At 41.1% G+C, this 18,379-nt stretch overlaps 2 protein-coding genes across 3 annotated transcripts in view; one reads left to right on the top strand and one right to left on the bottom strand.

The window, feature by feature from the left end:
• LOC124873577 (phosphatidylinositol 4,5-bisphosphate 3-kinase catalytic subunit alpha isoform-like) overlaps positions 1–6,028 on the top strand; it is a 32,855-nt gene extending 26,827 nt beyond the window's left edge. The window contains exons 25-26 of one of the 2 annotated variants that reach the window (XM_047374303.1): positions 736–890; positions 978–6,028. In XM_047374303.1, the coding sequence (XP_047230259.1) occupies positions 736–890; positions 978–1,222 (400 nt within the window). In that variant the 3' untranslated portion in view covers positions 1,223–6,028. Of the gene's footprint in view, positions 1–735; positions 899–977 lie in introns of both variants that reach the window. The other variant, XM_047374304.1, reaches the window with a different exon arrangement.
• Positions 6,029–6,326: 298 nt separating this feature from the next.
• On the bottom strand, positions 6,327–17,229 carry kng1 (kininogen 1). The gene is made up of 9 exons (XM_047374305.1): positions 17,085–17,229; positions 16,869–16,966; positions 11,450–11,596; positions 11,100–11,216; positions 10,887–10,962; positions 8,443–8,612; positions 8,239–8,349; positions 8,052–8,150; positions 6,327–7,498 (listed from the first exon to the last, which is right to left on the bottom strand). Exons 2-9 carry the CDS (start codon positions 16,935–16,937, stop codon positions 7,217–7,219), a joined length of 1,071 nt encoding a protein of 356 aa, XP_047230261.1. The 5' UTR covers positions 16,938–16,966; positions 17,085–17,229; the 3' UTR covers positions 6,327–7,216.
• Positions 17,230–18,379: the final 1,150 nt, after the last annotated feature.

The raw sequence follows: 18,379 nt of genomic DNA, 5'->3' as shown, positions 1-18,379 counted from the left end.
TTGGTTGGCAGCAAGACTGTCCTTGATTCCCAATCTAGGGTCTTTCTGCGAGGAGTTTCATGTTCTCGCTGTGCATGCGTGTTTTCTCCTGGTACTCCTGCTTCTACCCACAGTCTCAAACATGAACGTTAGGTTGATAGACTTCTGTAAATTGCCCCTAGGTTTGAGTGTGTGTCTGCATGGTGGTTTATCCTGTGCATGTCTCTGTGTTTCCCTGTCATCGACTGTAATGGACCAGTGGCCACTGGAGATATGCACCAGCCCCACCCTGCAATGAGAAACAAGTAAAGGCAGTGCATAAGTGATTTATGTATCTTTAGAGTTGTGGACTTCCTGGCTGCTTCTCAGATTAATGCTTTCAGATGAATTGTTGTCTCTGTAAATCTGCAGTATTATTTCCATTTTATGGATGATTAGTTGAACAGAACAGAGATTTTTTTAAAGCCTGAGATGTTGTTTTTTAACCTAAAGCTGCTTTAAACCTCCACATCTCTCTCCCTGACCTGTGGGCTGGCTTCCTTGGTCTTCACGATAATGTTTGTTCACATATGTTCTCTTACAAATCTATGTAGCCTTCACAGAAAGTGTATTTATACAGAGATTAAATTACACAAAGATAGACTGTTTACTAATTAGGTGACTATCGAGGTAAATGGTTGTGCTGGATTTCATTCAGGGGGTTCAGAGGAAAGTGAATTGAATACAAATGCACGAAACACTTTTCATTTTCTCCAGGTTCCAGGAAATGTGCTACAAAGCGTATCTCGCCATCCGACAACACGCCAACCTCTTCATCAACCTTTTCTCCATGATGCTTGGCTCCGGCATGCCTGAGCTGCAGTCGTTTGACGACATCGCTTACATCCGGAAGACGCTGGCTCTGGAGAAAAGTGAGCAGGTGAGTTTGTACTTCTGTCCTTCCATCTAAACTTCGCAACAGCTTTCTTGATCTGTTTTTGTTTTTTTGTGCGACACAGGAGGCCTTGGACTATTTTATGAAACAGATGAACGATGCTCACCATGGAGGTTGGACCACCAAGATGGACTGGATTTTCCACACAATTCGACAGCATGCATTAAACTAATCACTCATCCAAAAGAGATGTATCAGCCTCATCATGAACTTTTTATTATTCTCTGCCAGGAGCAAAACTCTTTGAAGGAATTCATTTTTGCCTTCACAGCAAACTCTATGGAGATTTCTATTTTGATTCCATTTTGAAGCACTTTTTTTCTCCATTTTCATTAGACGATTCTGTTTTTGGCCTTCCTCTCCTGCTTTTGTCAGCGTGTCAGATTTTCCTCAGGACCCTCTGACGATGGTAACCCACAGTATCAAGTTTAAAAAACAAAATCTACTCCCTCACTTAGCTGCTGATTTTAAAGAAAATCAGAAGTTTGACATGACTTAGAGAATCCACATCTGCCAAGGTATTAATGTAGCCACAAAGTGAGTCTACCGTTCAGTCATCAAAGTGCTGCTCCTTTATTCCACTTTTATCATCACAGCTGGAGAGATGGAAGTCACAGGAAACAGTGAATGCATTAAAAACGTGGCTTAGATCTCGTATCCATTCGAGCTTCTATAATGTCTTCCACCATCCTCGTGTCATCGTTGCTCTAAGATAACTGGGCCTGCTTTTGTTTGGTCTTTTTTCTTTGCGTAAGCAGAAATTTCAAGACATCATGTTGTTTTCAAACTGGTCCTCATGTCCTAATCTTCAGAGCAAAAATGCTTCTCCTTCAAAAAAAAGCACTTGGAACTACAAAAACTATTTGTACAGATTTATGACTTTTTAAATTAATTTATGTATCTTTTTTATTTTAGTTTGAAAGTCAAAAACTTAACTGAAGGTGCTGTTTATTTTGTAAATATGTTTGTAATTTTGTGTTATGAATATTTTGGAGGTTTTGTTTGTCACTTACAGCCTCTTATTAGCATCAGTTCAACTGCAGACCTTTTCTTGATGAGACATACTGCTGATTTTTTAATTTATAGCTCGTCACTTTAAAGTTACCCTTTTAATTTGGCCCTTGCATAAGACCTTTTTGTTTTTGGCTTGTTTGCAGCCTAGAATCATTTATTTAGAGAAGCAAACTTGCAAAAGTGAACATTTCAGTCTTGCGTTATATGTACAATAGGAAGTGGAAAAAAGCCACTGGCTTTTTTGCGACAAGGAGGGACGAAGGTTGTCACATCTTCCACTTCCCCCACACTGCTGAACACTGTTAAGTCCCAAAGTACGTGACCCAAGTAAATTGAAGTGAAGTAACCTGAGTAATAAAGACAAAAATTGGCAGTTCATAGGAAATACGTGATTTAGCCATAGCTCTATTATTTGTAGCTTTGAGACAGCTTGACATGTATTAGTAGCTTTGGGCTTAACCGGTAAAAGTACAAAAACAAATACAAACCCAGTTTCTTTTTCCAATTAAAGTTGGCCCTGACTACATATTTCTATTTAAGAACGAGACAGTATGTTTTTCTGTCCCGAAAATAAATTTAAGCCTTTACTCGTTGCAACAGTGAATCTGCCGATCCACCAAAATACGTTTTGAGTGATTTGAACATCTTTTTTAAAACCTCTCGCTATGTTCCAGCTAATTCAGTCCATTTTCATGTGTGAAATCAAAGAAAATGGGACAGAAAACTAAATACGAGCACAAGGCGATCGATAACGCAGCTGAAGAGTGACGACATCATGTTTGCAGTACCAAACTCCTTAATGCACAACACAGCGGACAGCATAGTGTCCAGCTCCAATTTCACCTTGTAAAAGGAAGCCTTGCATGGCAATTTATCCTGAGATGATGGTAAAGCAAGAAGTGTTTTATTAGAGCATTAGCTTGGAGAGTTAACAAACAGGCACCCTATTGAGGGATTTAAAAGCCCTCTGAAGGGAGCTGGGCCTGTCTGTAATTCACAACATTGTTGAAAGACTTCTTGAGATAAAAAAAAAAAAAACTGTTTTGGGAGCATTGAGGCTGCATTGTTACCCTGCTGAGCACATTCGTGAGTCACCACAGTTTCTCTAATCAACTGTCACCAGCAAATGTTATAATAGGGAGTTGTGCTGTGATTGTGTATGTCTCACTTTTTTCCACATAGTGTGTGTTTTACTAGACTACAGTAATGTAACAGAAAAACATTGTTCTAAGGACACTATCCGTCACATTGCTCAGCTGCGGTCAAAGACTGTCTTCATTTGGCTCAAATACAGGACGATACTAATTGTCGCTGGACATACAGCGGAAACTTTTGGAAAAGCAGTTATTAATTTAACATGATTTACGGATGTCTGGAGATTTTTATGCCGACAAAAGGACACAAAGTATTTTCTTTATTTTCTGCTCGGAAACAGCTGCAGTCTCCCTCTGGTCCGGCTGTTGACTCCCTGCTGGAGCCATCTGTTGAAGCCGAGGCATGAGCTGTGTTGTGTCCTCTTTACTCAGGTTCCTTTGTTTAAACCTAATATTCCAGTTATTTCACAGTCTTTGGGCAAAAAGTGACGAGACTTTGGTGGGTGAGGAGAAATCAGTGGAGCTCACCCACTTCTCCTGCATGGACAATCTTTATAGCTCACTAAACCCCCCCTTCTGTGTAGGCAATAAGGGGCCACACATCCATTCGACATATTCCTGTTAGATCTGTTTTGTCAGAAAACAATCCTTTTAACAGTCATGGAGAAACATGCCTTCAGACAATGGGGTAATAGAGGTTAAACTATAATCCATGTATGGATGTGCATATCCCATTTTTAGACCACGACTAAAAAGGTGCCCAAAGAATTTTGTTTAGAAAAACCCTAGAAAAGCAAATTAGGATTTGTTTCATACATTCAGGTTTTCTAGCTCTTTAGCACCTTTAAAATTCCTTAAATCAAAGAAACACAGCTATGATTAGCCATGCAAGGCAACTTAATATAGATTTATAGAACTCGCCTTCATTTGTCGAGAATTAAAATATTTAACAATCTCGTTTCATATTACATTTGAATGCATTAAAGGATTGTGTAAAGGAATTTTGTTGAAGGTAAAATGTTTTTTGTGTTTCAGTAAGTATTCATATGCATATATGAAGTGCTGATAGCATGTAAAGCTTGAAGAATACCAATCTTTGTTTTTGATAATTAAAAAACTGCCATATGTCATATTAAAACATTTTTATTGGCTTAACTATTAACCTCATTATGTAATATGCTCCACAAATGAGAGTGTTTTATATGATCAGGGGAATTAAAGATTATCTTGGTAAGCCCATAAAAGTAAATGAATAAATTAAAAATTTCACCAGACCAGTTAGTTGTATTAAGAGGCCAAAGTAGTGATCTGTTTTAATTTGGCACAACTATGTTGTCATATTTGTGCAGTGTTATTAGCTTGAATGTATTTCATTGCCTAAGTGGACCTTCTGTTTTTTGTCTGTTTTGGTATGAGTGAATCTTGTGAAAGCTCATACTGTAAACTATGCTTGAAGTGCACTACAAAATTAAATATTCTTGCCTTTTTGTTTAAACCTTAGTCTGAAATGATGTTTCTCAAACAGCAAAGCTCATATGTATGATGTACAACTTCTGAGCAGCAGTAAGTCATTCTTTTTTTTTTTTTTTTTTACTTTTTAAGGTGTGGCAAATCCGTTGTGGTGTTATCCCATTTATCCGTTCCCATGTATCCTCCAAATGATTGTTTCCTCATTGGGATTAACTGTCATTCTGTGCAGGCTGCAGAGTTTCATTGGCAGGTTCCAATGGAAAGAAATCCTGTATGTGTTCATGAGTCTGTGTGCCAAGGCTCATGGAATAATGGGGTCTTTAAATGTTTTGGAAATGCCACCCTCCTCTGGCAGTGCAGTTTTATAGGTATTCATTTTTTGCTTTGTTTATAAGAACACAAGGGGAAACAAACTTTTTATGTACGTTTTACTTGAAAACTCATAAATTGGAAACAGTGGTTGCTTTGCAGCAGAGATTCTTTGTCTATTTAGTGCTAATTATGAAATTGGGTCTGTATTGTACTGTATGTAAGCACCGATGGCCGAAGCATTGTTTAATACTAGCAGTGAATGTGAATTAAAGCCACAGCTCTCAGTTAGAAAGTGAAGACTCAACTACGTCTCTATTGAAGGACGGAAGATGTGCTTGAGTCAAAGCCTTTAGGGTCAAGTGACCTGAGAGATTAAGTTAAAGATCCTGGAAAGTACATTTATTGTTTTAATAAGATTCTAACAGCTTTTCTAACATGGTTGGTTAAAGTTCTTCTGTCACACAAATACAAGATTTTCCTCCTGGAAGTCATCACCTTCATGCATAAGATGAGCTGTCTGCAGAACAGTTACATCCGTAAATGATTCGGTTGTTGCCGAGGAAGTTCAACCCAATTAAGTGCAATAATGGTGCCGTAAACCTGCCTTTTTAGTGACTCTCACAGTGACTTTTGGACTAAAATGTTTGTCTCCCGTCTGTTAGGATGGTTTCCTGAATACAATCCTCACCTTTTCCTTCGTAAATGCACTGTTTCTATTGAGCCTCTGAAGGAGCTGTGAACTGTCAAGAGAAACTGAGAAAATATCACAAAATAGATGAAGAATCTGGTTTTAAATTTCAGGCTAATCATGTTTTAGATTCTCTGGAATATTGACCAAAATAAAACATAAAATATATGTTCTTTGTATGCAGCTCTGTGAACTACATTTTATTAATGTACTGTGCTGCCAGAACTCTTGTCAACCATAGATTCATGTAAAATGTGCCAATGTAGTGTTTCTCCTAGCATACTTGCATGGATCAGTATTCCTTTTCCTAATTTTATCATCTTTTCCCCGTTTATTTTGATAATTAAACATTAAGGTGATTTTTAACTCCTTATGTTTGCACCCTGTAGGGTTTGGGATATATTTGCTTCCATTAAGTTGCATTATTTTTTTATTTATAAATATACATTTATTTTTGCTCAACGTTCTGAGAGCTAATGGTTGTATAACCTGACTGGTGCTCTGTGAAGATGTGTAAATAAATTTGTTAAACCTTCATCTGCTTGTTGGCTCTCCACCAGAAATTTGAACTATTTCATGTGCCTTATTCTACATTACTAATGTAACTTTGGAGTTTATTTTTACAACACAAGTTTTCTCCCTGCTCAGATAATTATATTTCATAACTTTCACGCCTTGTTTGACTCTTAACTCTTAATGAATTTTACTTTCCAAGTTTTGGACATTTTCTGCTGTGAACTTTGGATCTGATTTGCTACCAGAAGTGAAGTGGCTGAATATAATCCTTTACACTTGCACAAAAAACAAAAGTCAGATTTATTGCTATTGTAAGATGTTTGATTTTCAAGAGAGCATAATTTACCCATCTTTATTTAAAGGAAACTAATATAAAACAGCTCTTTGATATCAATTAACAACCAATTCTTGCAGTGTTTGTAGCTGCAGAGCTGCATAGCTTTTTGCAAGCACATGTATATCAACTATTTTTACAAAGTTTAAACCACCCCTGATTTCTGTATGCTTTGCTTTAAAGGAGAGCGTTAATTTTAAGCTTTTAAAGAGATTTTGAAAGATCTTACAAGTTTTTTTTACTTCTGTCCAATATTCCAACCTGACTATGACTGCAAATGTCCATGCAAAGACCATGAGATGACATCATCCTCTAGCTGGTCACCTACTGTACATTAGGTTTTTAGGTAATAGATCAATGGGAGTCACATATTTTTTTTAAATAGTTCAACATTGGTTCATCTCGCCTCATTTATGGCTGAAGGACTCATAGATTTGAGTTAATTGGGTTAAAAAAGAACATTTCTATGAAAATGATTAGAATACTAAAAGTGGGGAGACAGAAAATGGGTTTAAAAAGTAGCTAAAGTTAAAAAGTTCTAAAGAAAAGGTTCTGAAGAACTTCAGAGAGCCTGAATCTAATTTCTCCTTAAAAATTAAGTCACAAGAAAATGTGTTACTTTGAACCAAAGAATAAAGAAACAAGGGTTGACTCGAGCATTTTCACAACACTATACAAGTATGTATGCTAACATTTGTTATATTTTAGCCTTTTGTCATCATTTTGCTGGGAAAGCATGTCTGAAGATGGTTTCTGGGAAGCTGTATATCATCACTGAAGTCTTGTGTACAAGAGAAAAAGTTAAACATAATTCATCGAGGACACAATTTTTTTTCATCTGAACATACAATAAATGTGGCTTCTTGAGAGAAAATCTAGGACAGCAGGTCTGTATCGCTGAGGGCTCCCTCCACTGATGGCTTCGGGGAGGGCACTGCTCTGGCATCTGTTGGTGCTGCAGGCATTTGGGGTTGGACCCGCTTGAATTGTTTCCAGGGGTTAGAGGGGCAGTGGAACGGGTGGTTGTTCATGCTGGGTGAGGCAGATGGTTTGGAAGATGTTGTGTCTTCCTCAGATGATTGTTCTTTGGCTGGTGCGGTGGAGGGGGCTGGGACCAGGTTCCTGAGTGGGGACCAGCCTGGAGGACGACGCCTAATCTGAAGATGGAGATGGGTATATAAAACTGATCAGACTTGTCTTGAGTGCCCTTCTGATGTGATATGTATTAGATGTGCAACACAGTTGCAAGTTCAAATCTGAGCAGATCAATGTGCCACAACATGACATTTCTGTTTTAAAAATAATTTTTTTATTGGTCTGATCGTTTCTGTGTATAATCAAGCTTTCTGAGAAAAATCTGAAAAGATCATTAGTTTTAAGCCATAATCAATAAAAGTTGAATAAATAAGCATTTGAAATATATCACTGTGTAGGTAATGAATTTATAACATATGACTAACTTTGTTTAAAATTAATTTACTTTTTGATGATATTCTAATTTATGGGGAGGCACTAATCTCTGTTAAGGAGGCTTTTGTATTTCTTTTCAACTGTTTGAACAAAATGGCCCAAAAGTAATCATCTAAGAAGTTTAGACCCTAAAATTCTGTTTTTACAATCCTGCTAGATTCAGAGAACCTCCAATTTTCTTTCTCTTTTCGCCTGATTTACGTCTTGCTTTTTACTTCTAAAACACGATAAGTTCCTTACCACTGAAGGCAAGGGACCTGCTTCACACTCTGCCTGGACCTCCGGCTGCTCGAATCTCCATGGTGCTAAATCCACGGTAGCATTGCAGTTTGCAAGCTCCTGCATACATTTTTTTAAATGAAAACACAGTCAAAATCCCCTCATATTTCACAGTCCTGAATTAAATCACGTTATTGAATGTATTTACCAGATTCTCCTCATCTAGAAGACACAGATCGTTGAGATCTTTGTGTTCAGCCTTTGCACAGGTGGTTTTCTTCATATCAAATCTCAGCTGGTATCTGAAACCAGCAACGACCTGCATAGACGTACATATGCACAGTGAGTACAGAGCAGAAATCATATTAATGGTCTTAATGTATCCCCCTTTTCTACTCTCGTCTCAACCTACCTGTCTGGTGGCATGGCCAATTCTGTGCAGGGTGAACAGGTGAGTGGAGTTGGAGATGGTGTTAAACTTGGAGACAGATGCTAAGAGAGGAACCTTAAGGTCCTCGGAGTTCGCTGCAATCTCCTCAGGGCAGCCCAAACATGGCGCTCTCTCTGAGATAATGAAGTTGTCTGAAGAAAAGAAATTATTAATTGTAGTAATATTCAGTATGTAGTGGCTACAATGTCTTGCTTTTATGATGCCACACAAAAAATGTAAAGGTATAATAACACCATCATCAGCATAAAATGACGCCAAAATCACCAAGAAAAAGGACGGACGTAATTTCAGGCTTGTTACAAAAATGTATTGTTTGCTGTTAAAAATGTAGAGAAAGAATTTTAATTTTTTTGGAAACAAAATTTTATGAAATTGACCAGTAAAATGACAGATGATCTCTCAGATGAGGGAATGAAAGAGGGGAAACCGCTAGGGGCTCAGGTGGTAGGGGTTCGTGTTTTAACTGGTGGGTTGCCAGTTTAAACCCCTACTTTGTCTGTCTCAGTCATTGTGTCCTTGGGCAAGACCAGCCTTGCCCGCTGATGGTGGTCAGAGGCCCTAAGTGGGGACAATTGGGTATGGCAGGCCATTCTGTCGGTCTGTCCCAGGGCAGCTGTGGCTTCACTGTCAGTGTATGAATTGGTGGATGACGGACTGTAGTGTAAAGTGCTTTGGAGCCCTCGGACTTGATAAAGCACTATACAAGTGCAAGCCATTTGCCATTTAGGGGGCATCCAACCACAAAATGTTTAATTATTATTTAATTACCACATCCTCCAGCGTTTATAGTCAGGAATTTGACTCTGGTACACTTTGCTCTCTGAGGATTGTTTTAAGTCAAACGTCTAACAGATTTAGTAAAGGGCAGCATATTTTCTCCTAATAAATCAGATCAGCCTAAAAAGTGCATTCAGTGACTAAAATCTGAACATAGCAGTACAGATTTAACTCTTGTGTTTATAAACAATAGATGCACATGACAAACTAATACATGGACTTTAAATTATTCAGGACCAGACCCCACTAAAGAAGGAAAAAGCTATTTTTTCAATAAAAAATGTTCCATTTTGATCCTAAAAAAATGTTGTCCCACTCTTTAAAAGGTGCTGTTTACATTAACCTCAGACCTCATAAAGCAAACACTTTAAAGTCTACATGCCATTGCTTTCTATGGAGTCATAAGTTAATGTTGTGCTTTTCGTATTTGCCGATAGTTTTAATATATTACGTAATCTTGGTTTCCCTGCACCCACCAGAGCATCTTTTCCTCAGTGACATTTTTCATACTGAAATGGGTCTTTACAGCAAAACAAAGTGACAGAAGAACACATTATATACAGTGTTTATACAATATGTATTTGATCTCACTGGTGATCTATATGTATCGACATAAGACGCCCAGGAATCTAATCTTTCTGCACACAGTTCACTTCTCTGACCAAGGTTTTTGCAGAAGGCCTTTACTATTACTTAACTAAAAAGAAATATTAATAATGTTTTTTCTCACAGCTGATGTCTTGAAGGTTTTTCTGGCCTATCCATAGGTTATGATCAAGAAACTATTTATACTATTTTTACTATTTGATGCAGAAAAACTAGTCTCTGCCTTTGTTATTTCAAGGTTGGACTAATGTGATTCAGGAAGTCCAAGAAATTCATAAAAAAAAACCTACATGTTAGGACAGATTACAGATTACAACTTCATGTTCTCTTTCTATAGATGACGCACTTGACCCTTTTGACTTTGAGGCCAGGTGGAATGGAATAATTTCGGTCAGCCGAATTGAGTAATGGGATGATGTAACTACAGTTCAAGAGAATCAGTAAGGCATTTAAGATTCAGTTCATTTAAGGCTAAACCAGCTGGACCTAAAAAACCTTGCTCATTTTTTATTCATTCCCCTTTTTTTTTCCTTCAGGTGAAATAAATCCAAAATATACGCAAAACAAACCTTTAGTTTAAATTTCAAAGAGAGAGACAGACATACTCAGACTTTTGAAATAGTTAGACATTATTAAGCTAATATTTTTGCGATTCACTTAGCTCAGAGATTTCTTTGAAGTAATGCAAGTTTATGTTTATTTATGTTTTGTTTTTGTTTATTTCCTTAATCACTAAAATGATTAGTGTAATACTAATTATTTAATTCTTTATTCCACTAGTGACTTGTTCCAATCTAAATAATTCAATTTTAAAATGAAGTGTCAACACCGTGAATCTAAAACTAAATACCCTTTTATATGTACTAAATATTACTCTGTTTTTAACAACTGTTTTCACATTCTAGACTTTTAAAGCTGGAAGAGGCATACCACAAAAGACTTTAAGCTATAACTGAAAAGTCTACTGGATGCATGTTTTGTAATTGGTTGGTTTTATTTAGTTTCATTTAGTAATCACTCACCAATCATACAATCCACTTGTTTAGTGTCCGTCTCTTTCTCTGTCATGTGGACCGTAGCATTACATGAAATTGGTGCCTGGAGGAAAAACAGGGTGGATTCATTTTTAAAACGTTACCTTTGTTCAAACCTGAATATTGAGACAGAGGTATTTTTTTTTTTTTTACGATTGTTTGTCATAATTTAATATGCGTTAATGACTTTAATTCTGTCACCCTATGTCCAGTTGGCAGATAGTTACAGTCTGTCCAGGGTTTGCTGCCCTCTGCTGGACACTCACTCCTCCTGCTGGTGAACTCCAGCGAGTACACGGAGTCTGAACCGTTCTCTGCCTGCACACATACACAAACCCTCACAATCAGCATGCAACAACGATCAATAGGTCAAACCGTGTTTTCCAAGAATTTGAGTCATCATCCTAGGAGCTTTGTTTTGATCCTTCAACAGTGACAAATTTGTTCAAAACTCCGCAAACCCTACAATGCACATTTAAAAGGTTAATAATAAGATCATGAATCCTTTTGCACTGGTGCAGAAAGTTGCATTGTTTTTCCAGCTGCTGTACCTTACTGGCTGATAGGATCTGAAAGAGAGCCAGCTTGTATCCGGTGGTCAACCTGTCGTTGAACTTGTGCAAGGCGCTGGTGACGGCCTTTTGTACAGAGGGGTCATCACAGAAGATCAGAACACCCCGCTGAGCCTCCACAGCTCCCTGGACAAAATAAAAAAAACAAAGAGCTGACAGCAAACTCCGAGAGGAGGGATCAGGTTTCCCTGATGGGTTCGCTGCAGGAACAAAATAGTGATTATCTTACGACTTGAGGCATTTATGAAAGATAACATTTACAAAACATACACATTTGAACCGAACTTGAAACACTTTGCCTACTTTGCTTAAGTACAATATTTACTTTTGATGTACAGCTGTGGGGCCTAGATCCCTGTCAGTCACACAAAGAAATAAAGTGGGCTTCCAAACCATCTGCGTGCAGAGATTCTGTTGGTTCCATGAGTGGTGACACCACGTGATCCGGAGAAAGTAAGGCGCACTATTCTCCTTAATGCTGTTGTTGTCTAGTGCTGGAAAGCGGGTGATTTTATGTGGTTCTGAAGACTCAACTTTTTTTTCTCTAATCTATCAGATCTGAAATTAAGCCATACAACCTTTAATCCAGGCTTAGGAGATTCCCATAAACTCCTGATAAATCATGGATCTTGGATCTAGTCTCACCTGGTCCCCCTCCAATAATCTTCCTCTCAGTAGCTCCAGCGATAGTTCCCTTCTTTATTTCCATGTGGTACCCCAGGGTTTTCTCTGTGCTTTTCACTTTCGGGATGGTTCCAGTTCTTTGTAAGTTTGTTTTTGCATTCATTAAATCACTTCTGATGTGATCTTCCCTACCTCCTGCTTGCACTTGGGTCCCAAAACACAAAATGGGAATGTAAAGAATTCATCCTTGAGATGGATTTCGAAGCATTTTCTTTAGACTTGTGAGATTTGTGAATCAAAATATTATTTCTTTTTTGCCTTGTTTGTGCTTTTAATATGACGTGCTTTGACAATACATACCCAGAACCAGCCCAAGGTTCTATGTGATCTAAAACAGAATTTTATTTTGTAGAATCCACCTTCAGTTAAGCCCACAGTCCACCCCAGGACCAATATTTTGGCTTCTTACATTTAACTTATTTTACAGTTAATAAACAAGCCAACAGGAAATTTAAACTGACTGTATGACGGAATGCCTTGTGCTTCACAAATACATCAGCAACTTCAAATTATTTATTAATAAGCACACCCTGAATAAAGTGCTCAGTTCAAACATTATTTCTATATTGTAAATATTTTCAGTCCCCTTTTAAAAAAGGATTTCCTTGGTATCTTTTCAACCGGTGCATTTGTTCACAAGTTTTGTGAAAATTTTATTTCTCTTGGGGTCCTAACTGGTCATAAAGTGTCTTCTACCTCAGGCCGACCCTGTTATGATTTGGGGTTGTTTGGTTTTTGGTTTCTTTTTTTTTTCTTATGTTTTTCACAGTTAAGGTTTTGACTTGTTTTTTTGTTATTCTTCTCTCTGAATTCAGATTGGTTTTAATAAACTTGTGGAAACGTACAACTGATCTCTGACTGAGGATTGTCCTTTTTGGTGTCAAATTAAAAGAGTTGGGGAGAGGTGAGGAGTAATGTAAGAGTTAACTGACGGCCAGTAAAGTTTTCCTACCTCAACAGCAGATAGAGATGGATTATGAAACGGCAGTAAGGTTGTTTTACTGCCGTCCTCCTTCACCCACACCAAGCCACATGAGCGCTGCTGCAGAGCAGCCTGACTCAAGGCCAGACACACCACAGCCTGACATGATGCCTGACCCTAAGTCAGCCTCTGCTCACGCCACTGAGGGTCTCGGCGACGCCTCAGCCTCTGCTTCAGCTTCTGAGGGTTCGCCAGGCTCTGCTTCAGCCTCCGAGGGTTCGCCAGGCTCCGCTTCAGCATCCGAGGGTTCGCCAGGCTCCGCTTCAGCCTCCGAGAGTTCGCCAGGTTCCGCTTCAGCCTCCGAGGGTTCGCCAGGCTCCGCTTCAGCCTCCGAGAGTTCGCCAGGCTCCGCTTCAGCCTCCGAGGGTTCGCCAGGCTCCGCTTCAGCCTCCGAGAGTTCGCCAGGCTCCGCTTCAGACTCCGAGGGTTCGCCAAGCTCCGCTTCAGCCTCCGAGAGTTCGCCAGGTTCCGCTTCAGCCTCAGAGGGTTCGCCAGGCTCCGCTTCAGCCTCTGAGGGTTCGCCAGGCTCCGCTTCAGCCTCCGAGGGTTCGCCAGGCTCCGCTTCAGCCTCCGAGGGTTCGCCAGGCTCCGCTTCAGCCTCCGAGAGTTCGCCAGGCTCCGCTTCAGCCTCCGAGGGTTCGCCAGGCTCCGCTTCAGCCTCCGAGAGTTCGGCAGGTTCCGCTTCAGCCTCCGAGGGTTCGCCAGGCTCCGCTTCAGCCTCCGAGGGTTCGCCAGGCTCCGCTTCAGCCTCCGAGGGTTCGCCAGGCTCCGCTTCAGCCTCCGAGGGTTCGCCAGGCTCCGCTTCAGCCTCCGAGGGTTCGCCAGGCTCCGCTTCAGCCCCCGAGGGTTCGCCAGGCTCCGCTTCAGCCTCCGAGGGTTCGCCAGGCTCCGCTTCAGCCCCCGAGAGTTCGCCAGGCTCCGCTTCAGCCCCCGAGGGTTCGCCAGGCTCCGCTTCAGCCCCCGAGGGTTCGCCAGGCTCCGCTTCAGCCCCCGAGAGTTCGCCAGGCTCCGCTTCAGCCCCCGAGGGTTCGCCAGGCTCCGCTTCAGCCCCCGAGGGTTCGCCAGGCTCCGCTTCAGCCACCGAGAGTTCGGCAGGTTCCGCTTCAGCCTCCGAGAGTTCGCCAGGCTCCGCTTCAGCCTCCGAGAGTTCGCCAGGCTCCGCTTCAGCCTCCGAGGGTTCGCCAGGCTCCGCTTCAGCCTCAGAGAGTTCGGCAGGTTCCGCTTCAGCCTCCGAGGGTTCGCCAGGCTCCGCTTCAGCCTCCGAGGGTTCGCCAGGCTCCGCTTCAGCCTCCGAGGGTTCGCCAGGCTCCGCTTCAGCCTCCGAGGGTTCGCCAGGCTCCGCTTCAGCCTCCGAGGGTTCGCCAGGCTCCGCTTCAGCCCCCGAGGGTTCGCCAGGCTCCGCTTCAGCCTCCGAGGGTTCGCCAGGCTCCGCTTCAGCCCCCGAGGGTTCGCCAGGCTCCGCTTCAGCCTCCGAGGGTTCGCCAGGCTCCGCTTCAGCCTCCGAGGGTTCGCCAGGCTCCGCTTCAGCCTCCGAGAGTTCGCCAGGCTCCGCTTCAGCCTCCGAGGGTTCGCCAGGCTCCGCTTCAGCCTCCGAGAGTTCGGCAGGTTCCGCTTCAGCCTCCGAGGGTTCGCCAGGCTCCGCTTCAGCCTCCGAGGGTTCGCCAGGCTCCGCTTCAGCCTCCGAGGGTTCGCCAGGCTCCGCTTCAGCCTCCGAGGGTTCGCCAGGCTCCGCTTCAGCCTCCGAGGGTTCGCCAGGCTCCACGCCTCTGGGGTTCCATAGAATTTTTGGGGGGGCCTCTACTCTCCTCTGTCGGCCTTCCCGACCTACCTGCAGGTTCCCGTTGCAGGCTGCCATGACTTCGCTGCCGACCGCCCGGAGCTCTGTGGTGCAGGTCCGGTCGCCCGCTGGAACTCTGTGCCTGCTGGGGACGACCTCCTGGTCGCCTGCCTGAACTCTGTTCTTGTTTCTGGCCCTCCTGCCAAGGCGCCCACCGCCCACCCTGTGTGGGTTGTTTTTTGCTTCTGGCCCTCCTGCTGAGGCCCCCACCGCCCACCCTGTGTGGGTTGTTTTTTGCTTCTGGCCCTCCTGCTGAGGCCCCCACCGCCCACCCTGTGTGGGTTGTTTTTTGTTCCAGGCCCTCCTGCCGAGGCCCCCACCGCCCACCCTGTTTGGGTTGATTTTGGACTCTTGTGGGCGTCTGGTATCCGCCCTTAAGGGGGCGGGTTCTGTTATGATTTGGGGTTGTTTAGTTTTTGGTTTCTGATTTTTTTCTTATGTTTTTCACAGTTAAGGTTTTGACTCGTTCTTTTGTTATTCTTCTTCTTAGATTTTGAATCATGCTTCTGTTATTTTCCTGGTCATGCTTTAGTTTTGTCGTCTTGTTCATGTTTTGTCAAGTTTGGTTTTGTTTGTATATTAGAGTCTGTTTTTGCCGCAGCCACGTTTTGTTCTGTCTGTCAATTAAGTTTATTCTGTTCACCTGCTTCAAGTTAATCTGTCTCTTTGCTCCACCTGGTTTTCACTCCATGTATACACACCTGTTCAGTTAGTCATCGGGAAACTTTTCTCATGTTCATGTCTTGTTCTCATGTTCATGTCTTGTTCTCATGTTCATGTCTTGTTCTCATGTTCATGTCTTGTTCTCATGTTCATGTCTTGTTCTCATGTTCATGTCTTGTTCTCATGTTCATGTCTTGTTCGCAAACCAAGTCTTGTCTTTTTGCTCATGCCATGCCTGTCTTGCTTGCCTGTTTATTTTGTTCCTGCCTCCTGCTGTGAGTGAGTTTTTTGTTATTAAACATTTTTTCACTTACCGTCACGCTGCCTGCTCGTCTGCATTCTGGAGTCCTATATCTTGCAAACCTTAACAGACCCAGTATATAATTATAAATCTCACACTGTATATGTTTTGTAACAAAAAAAAAAAACTTTTAGACTGCTTTGCTTTTACAAATTTTAGGATGTTTTGATGATGTCAACTTTTCTCTGTTTTGTTTTGTTCAAATATTTGAATATTTTCCTCCTGTTACTTAGTTCATTTTACCAGAAACAACAGTTTTTCAGGGAGTTTCGATCAGTATTTAATCACAAAAACCCAGATCCACATCTGCTGCATTTATAGTGCTTCAACATTTCAAGCAGAAGCAAGTGTCCTTTCAAATAAAATATGTTTTCACCAAATAAAAAGTGTGTCTTAAGTGCTTTTATTGGTTTTATATTTCAGAAAACATGATGTAATTTCTTGCTTGCGCCCTAAAGTAATTTCTTTGACTAATTCACTGAGTCTTCCACACAAAATAAAAAAATTATTGTGTGTTTTTATTCATTTCAGAGCAGCAACTGTAGCTATTTCTCCCACCATTTGTCCCCGTCTGTGTAGTTCAAGCGAGACGTGGAGATCGGAACAGGAGAGAGAACTCCAAGCTGCTATTTAGGGTCACTGATCTGAGCCCAGAGGCGACCCGGATTAGTGTTTGCCTTTTATCTGAACAAAGTTAACTGGACATTGATATGGTAATCAGAGAAACTACAGCAAAAAGACTCAAAACAGCATAATCTAAATGTCCTCATCTTTCAACTGTGTAGACATTTTGAAAAAACTTCCAAGCATTTGTTAGAACCTCAGAAAAGATTTAGCGTTTACTGAAATTTTACTTAGGTTCAACCGCTTCAACCGCTTCTGCTCTCCTTACAGACAAATTTCCCAATGTTTTTTCCAGTCTGGTCCTTACCTGTCCGAACACAGAGCTGCAGAAACACAGCAGACCCAGAACAAACAGGCCAACTCCGCTCCGCATCATGTAAGTTGGTGACTGCTTTGCTTTTTTTGCTGCAAACCATGGAACACATCATTAGGCTGTTTACCTCCTAACCCTTACAGAAATCTCACATTTCTTTTGTGCACTCAAAACAAGCAATTCAGTGAAATTATTCCAGAGCTGGCTTACAGTTAATGAAGGTGGAAGCCTGTTGTCGATCCTGCTGGGCTCTAAGAGGAAAATCCTGACTCCTCTTTCCTCTTGTACAGCTCTAACTGCAGCTGGGATTCCTAAGAAAGATGATGACACATGCACAGTGGACAGAAGGGCACACACACGCACACACACACACACACACATGCATAGGACAATGCTCACCACGCACAATTTGTAAACGAAGAGTAAATGTTTGCTCTTTTGTTTGCCCTCCCACAGGTTGAATCAATACATCCGTTCATTTCAGAGGCAAAGAGAATGCAAATTAGGATGTACAGACATTTCTCATTATCCTCAGAATCAGAAAAACACAGAAAGCGATATAAAAATACGTATGTTGTCACACTGACAACATATGTGTTTAAAGGCCACCTTTAGCAGGATCATTGTGTTTTCGTGTCTATGTTTTACGTGGTACTTTGTCCCTGTTGACCTTTAGCCTCAGCCACTCTGATTTCTCCACAAACTGTCTGTAAAACAAGCTGAAGGGAGCTCAGATGCAAGAGTTTGCACCAAGATCAACAGATTATGAAACCTTTTCTGTGGATCTGCCCCTGTGTTTGCTTGTTTACAGTTAATAAGTCACTTCAGCACCATTTAGAGATGTAAAATATAGGAAGTTTAAGGTTACAGAGAAAGACAGCAAGTTAAAGCGATGTAATTGTGCTAAAGAAATTCTTGTTGGGATTTTAGAAACTGCAGAGTCTAATTTGTGTGTTTTTGTTGTTGTAAATGTGGTTAAGAAAAGTTAACTATATTTTCGATTATTTGTTTGTATTCTTCCAGCTCTGGTATGTTTCAGATGTTTAAAAAGACGAGATTCTGAAACTTTGACAGATTTTTGTGAACCATTACTTTTCCAGGTTTGGATATTTATACAACAAACAACTTTTCTGATTTTGAAAAAGAAAGAATTTTAAGCACAAGATCTGAATTTATAGTGGATTTTCTCCAACGCACCTTTGGTAAAAATTACATATTCAGGTTCTATTATGCACATACACTTCCACTGATATTTGGTCAAACGTTTCTTAAAAAGTTGCATCTCCACTGTGTCAGTGTAAAACGTATCCTACATAGGAAAGAAACAGTTCTCTATCTGATATTTTGGGTCATTCGTTTAGATTTTTCTATGATGTCACACAAGGTAGCAATGTGTTTAAGGTGTTATTCTGGCATTTAGCAAACAAAAATAACCTTAGGTATTCTAACTAACCTAAAACAGGAAATGTTTAGTCTGACTGAATTTCAGACAGCTAGGGAAAGAA

The sequence above is a fragment of the Girardinichthys multiradiatus genome, chromosome 9, assembly GCF_021462225.1.
Source record: "Girardinichthys multiradiatus isolate DD_20200921_A chromosome 9, DD_fGirMul_XY1, whole genome shotgun sequence".
Classification (NCBI taxonomy): domain Eukaryota; kingdom Metazoa; phylum Chordata; class Actinopteri; order Cyprinodontiformes; family Goodeidae; genus Girardinichthys; species Girardinichthys multiradiatus.
The sequence above is the reverse complement of the archived record's forward strand: the minus strand, read 5'-3'. Positions and strand labels throughout refer to the sequence as shown.